The sequence below is a fragment of the Physella acuta genome, unplaced genomic scaffold (assembly GCF_028476545.2).
Source record: "Physella acuta isolate Inbredline_101_S28 unplaced genomic scaffold, ASM2847654v3 ptg000575l, whole genome shotgun sequence".
NCBI classification, from domain to species: Eukaryota; Metazoa; Mollusca; class Gastropoda; family Physidae; genus Physella; species Physella acuta.
This window is the reverse complement of record NW_026732094.1, coordinates 308,008-319,651: the sequence shown is the minus strand read 5'-3', so window position 1 is coordinate 319,651 and position 11,644 is coordinate 308,008. Positions and strand designations below refer to the sequence as shown.

Genomic DNA, 11,644 nt, shown 5'->3' with positions numbered 1-11,644 from the left:
ATTTCAGATAGATAAATGAAATTTCATACGTAAGTAAAAGATCTAATTCTCTACCTTCTATTAAATTTTGAGTCATTTCCGTTGACTGGAAGTAGTACTTTACGCTACTTCCGATTTCTCAAAAAACTAATGTAAATTTTAAAAGTAATAATAATATTGCGCACTATTATGCGCTTTTTTATTTCGCGTTCACTTGGTGTGCAATTAATTTGTCTACGAGATTTTATTCTATTTTTAAAACTTTAAGTATTTAAAATGGATTAAAAATCATGTCTATAGCCCGAGTTCCCATTCCCTGTTATTTTATATAAGAATATTCGAGAAAGTTTAGGGGAGATCACTCCCGGTTTATTCAGGTTTGTTTTTATATTATGACTACAATTTATTTTTTTAAAAGCTGGCCTATAATTTATTTACTTAAATGACCAAGTAAAACTAATTTTAAAAACTCCTGGACAGCTGCTGTATAAAGTCTGTGTTGCACTTACACACTATACTATAATAGAAAATCAAGTGTTGTATAAAGAGTTTAAATTTTTAAAAAATCTACAGGTTAGTCACGACAGTGCTGCTAACAAGTCAGGCCCATACAAATAATGCAATGTTGCAATTTTTAAGAACAAGTTGGCTATGTAACCAGTGCTAACAGTCATTGTGCGACAAACTGTCATGCTGTATATTTCTCTTCCATTAATGTATACTTAAATCTTTCTTTAACTAGTTTTAGCCTGGAACAGCTACTAAAGCTGGTAGAAGTATCTTGAAGGTTGTTTTATCTTTTACACACTGATTGGAATAACATATCCTGGCATGGTAATATTGACTACCCAAGCTAATTTTGCTTTTAGAAAAGTATAGACCTAGTTGTAACTGAAGGTAAGTTACATTAAAAGAGATGCTATGTAAGCACACTAACGTTGCAGATAGTATGCTAATGAAGGCTTACACTTGTAAAAAAAAATACCAGAAGAGCATGATAAATCAAACTTACAATGCCAGATTAATTTCTGAGTAGGCGATGACCACTTGCCCAATAAGCAGAAAGAAGCTTCCTATTCATGAAGAGGCAATATGATTTACCTAACTGCTTATAAAACCACTTCGAAATTGAAAGAAAACCCTGGATTCACATTACAATAATTACATTCTAAATAAGCTGCTAAAACTAAATTCCCGATGACACCGCAATTGTTCTTCTAATTATTAAACTTGTGAGTAAACTAAAAATGCAATTAAACTTTTTAATAACTAAAGTGAGAGAAGACGACAAACTAAGCTACACACGATCTCTCAATCATCCATGTGACATCTGTCCGGCCGTTCTTCGCTTAAAAGTAATTTTTTAAAATCTGCGAAAGGTAAGGGGCAGGTAATGTCGTTTAGGTCTATAGCTGCGACAACAAGCAATATAAAGAACAACATGCTTTATACCAGTTCAATTAATGATTAATTAGGGTTAATTAGTCTATTAAGTAGGCCTACAACTACAAACTGACAAATCTTGACGGGGTAGGTGACATAGTGACCAGTGTTTCTTCCAGACGAGATGCTTGGAAAGAAACTCTGATAATGACTATAAGAAACTGAAAACCATGCTAAATCTGTACTATTAGTATTAATAACCTTTTATTGATGAACATCGTGACTTTAACTCTGCACAATTTATTTTAAAGCAGTTGTTCGATTGAACTGCAGTTTCTTTCCAGGTATCTTTAAAAATTAGATAAACAGTTTCGAAACTAAGGGGATATAACCAGAGGCGTAGCGACCTAATACGGCGCCCGGGCGGACTATCAATTTCACACCCCACCTCATATCTATATATAGTTATTCCTATCTGTGAAAAAGCCCCCCCCCCCCCTAGTTGAAAAGATTTGTGGCGCTTTTTACCAGTTACAATCCTGAAACAATTTCTATTTCGGTGTCACAAAGTTGCTAAATCAGTGTGTGAAGCCTTGTAGTCGTTTATTTTTCGTAGCTTTGACAGTGTATACTTCGATGCTTCAGCTTAAAATGAGCTTCCAAATTAATTTCTCTACCCCTTTTGGCGCCCCCTTAAGGTCGGCTACCGCTCCACCCGCCCTCCCCTAGCTACGCCTCTGGATGTAACCAAATTAAATCACTTGATAGATTACTATGTTCAATAACAGTAGGGGAGATAACAGGCAAGAGGCGATCACCCTAATAGTCTGTTGAGCTGTGGTTCACGAGAGTGTTTACAGTGGTAGACCCCGTCGATCTAGTGAAGGCTATTAGGGGCAGAGATAGTATAGTTTTTAAATGATTTGAAACTAACTTGAGGTAACAAGATTAAGAAATATCCTTTTCACGGGGCAGATAATCGTCTTTTAGATATCGCGAGCTATTGATGTTTTAAAGCAATTATTTTTGTTTAGTCGTGTCGACATCATAAATTAGGAACCACTAAAAAGTAGAAAATAAAACAAACATTAAAAACCTTCATAGCAACAAGCTGTTAAATGCACTAAAAAGTAAGAAAATAAAACTAATTTACTTTCTAAATTAGACTTTCAATATATCTAGTGTATAGCGTAAGCTATTACTTCTTTCTTGAACTTGAAACCACATATAATCTAGAAGCTAGGACGCCACAGTTAAAACTGAAAGGTCGACATAGGATCTTCAACGGTTCAATGATCTGTTGGCGAAGATCTCACACTGTCTATGATAGCCTGCAATTCTTCCACAACACAGACGCTTTTTACGTCGTTGCGATCTACATTGCTGAACTACTACAGATGTTTATGTTGTTTAAACTGTTTAGGGTGTATTTAATGTTATCAGTTTGCAGTTGTAGTATTGTCTTTATAACCAGCTTAGTGATGTCATTCATTCGTCAGTATAAACATATTATAAATTGGCTTCGTTAGTAGTGTGTAGAAAATAAACTATTGGAAATGTCAATAAACGATTGGAAATGTCAATATAATTTATAAAGAACAGCACCAGCAACATACGCAGCGATCATATTTCACACACTCGTAAGACCAATCAGAGCAGCCGTCCCAATATTTATCTGGTGGGTTTGTCTAGGTAACAGATTCTCAAACTTTTTCGAATGGTGACCCTTTTTATTGGTCAAGTTACTTGGGACACCCCCCCCCCCCCCCCAATAAAAAAACATTTTAATAAAGGAAAAAACAACGACAAAATAGAGTTTAGTTTTGTTTTATTTAAATATATTTTACATAAATGCGATAATTGAAATTGCACGTTATTAACCAGCTTCAAAAATCGCGGGTGTCTTTTCATTAACGCCAACATCGTGTAATTTTCAACATATTATTTATTTGGTTTTTTTTCTCTTTTAACGTAGAAGAGTTGAAGATCTTGTCTCGCTTAGATTATCTACCACCTCGTACACATTGTTTCTGCCAGACTTTTTCCCCCGGGGGGGGGGGGGGGGCTTTAAATTTTCGGAGGGTGGGGACAGTGGTAAAAGTACATATTTTCTGTATAAATTCTATTTCGTTCGGGGGGGGGGGGGGGGCAAGGGGACGGTAGAGGTGCGTGTGTCCCCCCCGTCCTTCCCCCCCCCCCCCCCCCCCGAAGAGAGGCCTTGAAGAAACACTGCTCGTGCATTTTCCCCCAAGGGGAGGTAAAAATTGTCAAAAAAGCGTGACGTCATTTATAGATGACCACTTACAATTTATTAAAACCGTTTTCTAAAACGCGAAATAACGTCTAAAACTTGTTTTTTTTTATAATGCAGCAAAAAAAAGTGACGTCACACCATCTGAACTTCCCTCCCCTCCTCACACACCCAACCAGAGTTTCTTTCAGGCATCTCTTCGGGGGGGGGGGGGGCGAACGAGATGGGATTTATATAGTAAACATATAATTTTACTAGTGTCCGCCCCCCACCCCGAAAAATGTTGACCCCCCCCCCCCCGAAAATATCAAGTGCCCCCCCCCCCCCCGATAAAAAAGTCTGGAAGAAACACACCGTCACCCCTCCCCCCCTCCCTCTTCTCCCCCCCCCCCCCCCCCCCCCCCCCCCCCCCCGTCATTTATGGACGACAACCCCCTAAGATGAAAAGTCGATGAAATTTCTATCAAAAGGCCTACCGCATAGCCTACATTTTGAGATGCACTGTTTCTAGAGTGGAAAATTTTTTTTTTTTTTTATCACTGACCTAGTTATAAGAGTTTTGTGAAATACGTTTTTTAAACACTGAGTCTGAGGAGATTTCTATTGACGTCAATATTAAAAAGAACCTTGGAGGAAACAAAGTATAGGCCACACATCCTTTGCCAGTCCGCGATGCTTGACTGCGTTCGCTGAATAGCGTCCAAAAATGTTGACGTCACTGATGTATTTTATAGCAGACTAGTACAAACTGTTAGCAACACAGCTCGCTAGATACGTTTATTTTATTTTGATGAAACCAAAATGCGTATTAGTTTAAAAGAAACAAACAACAACAACCCGCGTATTGAAAACAATTATTCTCTCTCTCTCTCTGTAAAATGAGGATCCTAATCAGCTGGTCACTCACAAAAAGAGGACACAAACAATAATTTTGTGTTTTCACACAATCCAACGAAATGTACAGTGTCTTCGTTGTATTTAGGAATTTAGGCTTTTCGTCTTTGTGTCACCCCCCATTCCCTTGTCTGGGGTATGAACGGATTGGATATATAGTTAAACTCTAATCGAACTATAAATAGCATTGTTTTTTAGTACATTTTAGTACCTTTTCAACTTGGTGTCACCCCCATCGGCCATTGATGAAGAACACCCCTCGGCGACCGCCTTGAATTGGTTCAGGGGCGTTGTGCTCGTGGGAGCCAACAGTTTAACTTACTACCGCGGAGACATCACGCACCGCCTCTGTTTAAGTTTGGTCACTGAATGTAGTAGCCCACACAGTCCCTAGTGTAGATCGCTTCTTAAAGCGAATGCCATTGCCATAGTTCAATTTGACCGTTGATTCAAGTAGTAGACTACCCCTGAGCATCTGGGAAGGACGCTCCGTCAGCGGATCACAGATAGTAAAGTAGCCGCGGGGCAACTCGGGGCGCCCAACTGCACGCTACTTCAAGGGCGCTGACGCTCAGATTTTTAAAATTAAAATATGTCGTTGTGTACTTCGTGGAAGTTTCGTGGCAATCGGATGAATTTTGAAGTAATACATAAACGACAAAGTAGCATACACACACACACACACACACATATATATATATATATATATATATATATATATATATATATATATATATATATATATATATATATATAAGGGGGCCCGAAAACCAATTGCGGGGGTGGGTATGGGGGGGGGGGCGTTTTTAATAAGTTTTGCCTAGGGCGCTAAATAACCTGGCGCCGGCACTGGGGGGGGGGCTGTAGACTTTCTTGGGGGGTGGGGGGGCTTTCCTCCCTCCCGGCTTCTCCCCCCCCCCCCCCCCCCCCCCCCCCCCCCCGAAGGGATGCCTTGAAGAAACTCTGGGTAGCCCGTAGTTGAATGGCGCATGTCTTGCTCCCATTAATGACTTAAGAAATGCCACTTTCAATGATGCGCAATTTTCAGATTCTCGTCTGAGCAATGCACTATCAAGTCAGTCCCAGGTTGTTGACTATGATGACAAGCCTAATCCTACCGAACTTCTTTCTCCTAGGCTACAACAAAAACTGTTACCCGGCGCTTACCCAATGAGGAGGAGATTAGGTAAGTAGGTGAAGGACATATTTAGCTATAGCCTGTTTAACGAATGATTTTATAAAATGTAAATCAGTTTATATTCTTATATTATTAAACCCATCTGACTTACTATACAATCAGTAATCAGTAAGCTTAATGAAATATTTTATAGATAAATATTATTTTTTGGATTCAGATGTTTTACAATTTTTAGTTTCCAGCCTAACAACCTTTCTAACCCAGTTAAAATAACATAAAACGGACTATAAATAGGATCTTTAGACGGCGCTCCTGGCAGGAAAGAATAACCAACTGAAGGTGACCTATCTTCTCCATTAGGCCCTTTTTAGTGTCAATCCGGACTTCAACAAGTAGTGGAACGTGTAGAAGACCCAGGCCTAACCATGAAACTACAGCAACTTGTTCTTTCCACGCTGCTCGTGGTTGTTTTAATGGTCGGTGAATGTAAGTATCTTCACTTATCAGCCCTCGTTTACCCTCGTAACCTAGAGGTCTAATCCTAACTTGTTACCCTTGTGATGAGTAGTGAAAGTAAGTGAGAAGTTGTGCTTTTGTTAAGCTCTACTATTCTAGTCCTTAATATCTACTCATAGACTAATATCTAGAATGTAGAAATTAGATCCAAGCCATACAACATAGATTTAGTTATAACAATTTATAAATCTATAGGCCTAGGCATATCATACACATTTTAGACTTCTCGTATGATTTTATCATTTTAGTGCTGCTTCAGTGCTTAGTAACAGTTGTGTAGAACATCCAGCACCGACAAATTAATCCAATTATTGATGGATTTGTTAAACACTTAAACACTAAAAATGCTAAACCAATTTTTAGAATTCACTTTTTAAATAACTAACAGTAACAGCCCTTTAAATAAAATGCTTCCACTCCAAAGTTTGTTGAGTATTGAGCTGTACACACACACACCACACTACACACAACTAGATCTAGATCTTAAAAAATTATGTATGGTAGGCTAGATGTTTAGTTTTGTTCACCTATGTTGAGTTTTCAGTTCAACATTAAAGTATTACTTCAGCATTGTCTAGACCTTCACTAATTTCATAAAGGACCAACAAATAGTACTAAAGGGTAGGGCAAACACCAAAATAAGCTAATTAAATTAGCTGTTTCCTGTTGCAGTCAATCAAACTATACAGGTGGTCTATACTTTCTGTTCAAGGACAGCATCACCTTTTTCAAAGTCATAAGCATATCCTTCAATTACTGTACATGGTTTAGTGAATTATGACCCTGTCTAGCTATGTCAAAGTTAGGTAACCATGTATTGGTGTATAATTTGTTCGGATTGGACTTGATTCACATTTTAAATTCAAGTAGTCTTTAAGCCTTAATTGTTTATGAATAACGAGTTAGTCTCTAAATTTATTAGATCTAGGACCAATATACATATAGGGTTAGTACTGAAATTGTATAAATTGTTACTTTGATTGCTTTTGTATTAATCTATCACACTTCAGATTTCTGACATTTAACCAATCCATTATGACCCTAGCAGTGATGTTGGAGTTAGTGCAATTGATATATTTTAATTTTGGTTTCATTCACAAATTTCTTTTTTTAGGTGCATCTTTGAAATGTTACAGCTGTAACAGTTTCAATAAAACACAATCTTGTATCACACCTGGGCCAACCACACCTATAGTAGAATGTGAGGCTAATCAAACTATGTGCAGGAAAATTGAGCAACAGAGTAAGCAACATATGTGCTGTTTGTATTTTGGGCTGATCATAATAGTTAAAACTTTAGAAACCTTGAAATTTCAAGTCTTTAGAAACCTTGAAATTTTAGTCTTTAGAAAACTTGAAATTTCAGTCTATAGAAAACTTGAAATTTTAGTCTTTAGAAAATTTGTAATTTCTGTCTTTAGAAAACTTGAAATTTCTGTCTTTAGAAAACTTGAAATTTCTGTCTTTAGAAGACTTGAAATTTCTGTCTTTAGAAGACTTGAAATTTCTGTCTTTAGAAGACTTGAAATTTCTGTCTTTAGAAGACTTGAAATTTCTGTCTTTAGAAGACTTGAAATTTCTGTCTTTAGAAGACTTGAAATTTCTGTCTTTAGAAGACTTGAAATTTCTGTCTTTAGAAGACTTGAAATTTCTGTCTTTAGAAGACTTGAAATTTTAGTCTTTAGAAAACTTGAAATTTTAGTCTTTAGAAGACTTGAAATTTTAGTCTTTAGAAGACTTGAAATTTCAGTCTTTAGAAGACTTGAAATTTCAGTCTTTAGAAGACTTGAAATTTCAGTCTTTAGAAGACTTGAAATTTCAGCCTTTAGAAGACTTGAAATTAAATTTTTTATTTTTACAGTTTACTACAACGGTGCTGATCAGACAAGGGTCTTTCGTCAGTGTGCCACTCTTGGAAGTTTAGGAGATTGTCTGGAACGAACTGGAACATATCGTTATAAATCATGGTACTGCCACTGCAAAAGTGAAACTGATGAAGTATGCAACAAGGCAGACAGCTTGCCACTTTCTGTGTCCTTAACAGCTGCTATGCTTTTTAGTGTTTTTAGCCTTACCAAATTTTTGTGAACTTCTGTGGATGTTTGGTATTAGATTGTCTTAAAATGTACATTTGCACAAAACTAAACTTAATTTCTGTCAGATGTTAATTATAAGCTATCCTGTCCATTAAGACATCTAAAAATTTCTTTGAAAACTAGGGCTTTAACTTGTCTGTTCACCATTAGCTGCATCCTGCTGAAAGAATTCATGGTCTGGTTTTTTACTATTTTCACAACAATTTACCAATTTTTCACTGAAATTTTCTGATTGTTCATAAGAAATTGTGATTACTAATTTGTGCTTTCACCACATGGAGCATTCGGACAAGTTTTGCCTGTTGGGACTTTGTTTCCATGTTCTTAAATTTTTTAAATAATTAGCTCCAGATATACTCCTAATTTACAGAGGGCAGTCAGTGTATACCCGTATGAATTGTTTATTGTCAATGATTTATATTTGTCGACCTGCTCAGATTTTTTCTTTCTAGCTATCATTATTCAAGCATAATTGAATCTCAAGTTTGTTTTCATTGTAAATTTCTATGGTCTAGTCATCTTTAGGTCTAAAATTATCCTGAACTACTACTCCCCCTTAAAAATTCTACAACTATTTTGGGTCAAAAGTTTAGTATAAGATGCATTGACATGCTCAGTGTTTTGGTCGGCATTGATTAGTGTAAAGTGCTATCTAAAATACAAGGTAACAGCTATGCAGGAAATAAATCATGACCATCCTTTGTTGTAAAGTTAAAATTTCATTGCTGTTTTAATTTTATCCTACACTTGAAATTGTATACATGTAAGATTTTTGAAACATTCCCTTGTATAAATTGTAAGATAGCAAATGTTTATTTGCTACTTAGTCAGCCACTTTAAGGTTTATTTCTGCATATTTTATATACTTTTATAATGTTTACATTGTGTTGTTGCTTTAAATTGTAATTTTAATTTGAAGCTTTCAATAAATTAGTACAGATCAATACCATGCCCATGGGTACAATTCACAGTAGTATTATATTGAAAATATTTCTGATAATTGTTTCTAGATTAGCATTTACTGGAGATTTTTTTTAAAGTGTACAAATGGCTTTTTGAGTAACCTGGAAACCAGTGCATGTGTTAAGTGAAAATGCAAGTGGTCTGTTTCAGTGCAGTAAAATTTTTAAAAGAATGAGTTTTAGCTGTTAATAAATTAAAATATTTTTGTTTACATTTTTGTACGTACATTTTAGCCTTTTTGAATCTCCACTGCATTTACTGTCCATTGAATATGTTTATTCCAGCTGGCATTTATTTTTAAAAAATTTTTCCCCCAGTGTAAAGTTGTCTTTATTATTTTGGGTGCTTGAGAATGAATGTCTACTTCGAGAATATTTTTTCTACTTAAAATCATGCAATAAACAGAGTAATATGTGACACTTTGCTATATTTTATATTTTTAAAAATAGTGGTCCTACACTTTAAACTAACATTTGTACAGTAGTGGTACTTGGCTATTCGCAAAAGGTTTTAATATCTAGATTATCTAGAATATCCAGGTCTTCATTGGTATTTAACACCTATTTATGCTTTACATGAAAGCTCTCAAACTTAATAGATTACCCTTGATCATATACTGAGAACAGGTTTTTTTTTTTTTTAAAATTTGATAAACCTGATTAGCAATTTACAAAGTATAGATTCAGGATTAGTAAAATTCCTGTGGCATCAGGGCAAAATATCCTAAATTAGACTCATTTAATATTAGATCTAGATCTATGTGCTGTAAGAAATGTGGCAGTTATCAAAATTGAATTTGATAACATTCGGATTAGTCAATTTTTTGCACGATCAACTACATATAACAAATCAACATTTTCGGCTGATTACAAAGTTATTAAAAATGAACAATGTCGGCAATGCATCATGATCTTATTTGTTGGGGCTAGGGTTTGTCCACATTGCCTTGACGCCAAAGGATGTGCTGTATGAAAACCCTGAGTACGTTGATACCGCACTCAACTCGACCAGTGTTTCTGCCAGACTTGTTTCTTCCCCCCCCCCCCTCCCGCTCGTGGTGGCCACTGACATCAACGTGAAGTTAAAATAAAACAAACTTGAAAAGTGAGTCTAATAAGAAAAGAAGAGCTTGATTTAATTTGGAAAGGAGCTTAATTTTCGGCGGGCGATTATTGATGAGCGCTTATTGAACAACGACGGTTTGATTACTCTGCGTCCCGAGATTAGTGAGCGACGACAGCTTTTGTCGAAAACCCTTTCGGGACGGTTAATGTGAATTATGTCGGTAGTCAAGTTGAAGCCATTATCATTCATTATGCCGCATGCCATTGGATTGGGGACCTATAGCAGAGAGCTGTATCGATACTGTACTTGCACCAAAGACCTTTCTGACTGGCCCATTTGATGCCATGTTTAGAAAAGGCTGTTGTGAAGCAGTTTAGAGGGGGGGGGGGGCTTTATTTATACCCCCCCCCCAAATACTGACTTGTATCCCTATCATTCAGGGCTTAAACACGTAACACTTAAGCCTCTAGAAATGTATACCACTGTGATGAGAATTGCATGTAGATCTTAGTTACGATTTTTAATATTGTACTAAACTTCCGTTATGTGTTCGCTACTATGATAACGATAAAAAATAAAACACGGGAAAATTTCCTAGTTTGTAAGTGTAATCTTACAGATAATAAAGGACTTGTAAATGTTATAATGGACACTAGCAAATGTTCACATAGACTAATTTTATGACGGGGGGGGGGGGGGGGGGGTCGGACACTGTTAAAAGTATATATTTTCTTTATAAATTCCATTTCGTCCGCGGGAAGGGGGGGGGAGATATTTCCTTCACCTCCCCCCTCCCGAAGATATATATATATATATATATATATATATATATATATATATATATATATATATATATATATATATAGTTGTGTGTGTGTTTCTTCCAGACTTTTTTTCTCCATGCAAGGGGGGTGCTTGATATTTTCGGGAGGGGGGGGGGGGAGGCGGACACTGGTAAAAGTATATGTTTTATATAAAAATTCCATTTCGTTCGGGGGGGGGGGGGGGGGGGGGGCGGTAGACTTTCTACCAATGAGATACCTCGAAGAAACACTGATATATATATATATATATATATATATATATATATATATATATATATATATATATATATATATATATATATATATATATATATATATATATATATATACACTAGCCGGCCAGGCCCTGCACTGGCATCTGAAAAACGTATCTGTAAAGGACCATAACTTGTGTGTTAAATTAAGTAATCAGCATTTACCCGGCATTGCCCACCCTAACCACAACCAACCAAAACACACAAAAAACGCAAACATAACACTAAAACAAAACAAACACAAACGAAAACACAAAAACAAACGCAAAGACAAACCCAAC

General features: G+C 36.3%; 1 protein-coding gene across 1 annotated transcript; it reads left to right on the top strand.

Moving 5' to 3' along the window:
- The first annotated feature begins 5,957 nt into the window (after positions 1–5,957).
- Positions 5,958–9,637, top strand: LOC131946926 (uncharacterized). The gene is made up of 3 exons (XM_059307974.1): positions 5,958–6,131; positions 7,276–7,404; positions 8,023–9,637. The coding sequence occupies exons 1-3, from the start codon at positions 6,071–6,073 to the stop codon at positions 8,247–8,249; spliced, it is 417 nt and encodes a 138-aa protein (XP_059163957.1). The 5' UTR covers positions 5,958–6,070; the 3' UTR covers positions 8,250–9,637.
- The last annotated feature ends 2,007 nt before the right edge of the window (positions 9,638–11,644 follow it).

What these genes read in the sequence shown, in the direction of transcription:
- LOC131946926 (XM_059307974.1), top strand. Translation starts at nt 6,071, where the DNA reads ATGAAACTACAGCAACTTGTTCTTTCCACGCTGCTCGTGGTTGTTTTA. An exon ending in TGTTTTAATGGTCGGTGAAT is followed by an intron (nt 6,132 to 7,275) that starts GTAAGTATCTTC and finishes TTCTTTTTTTAG; the next exon opens with GTGCATCTTTGAAATGTTAC. An exon ending in CAGGAAAATTGAGCAACAGA is followed by an intron (nt 7,405 to 8,022) that starts GTAAGCAACATA and finishes TTATTTTTACAG; the next exon opens with TTTACTACAACGGTGCTGAT.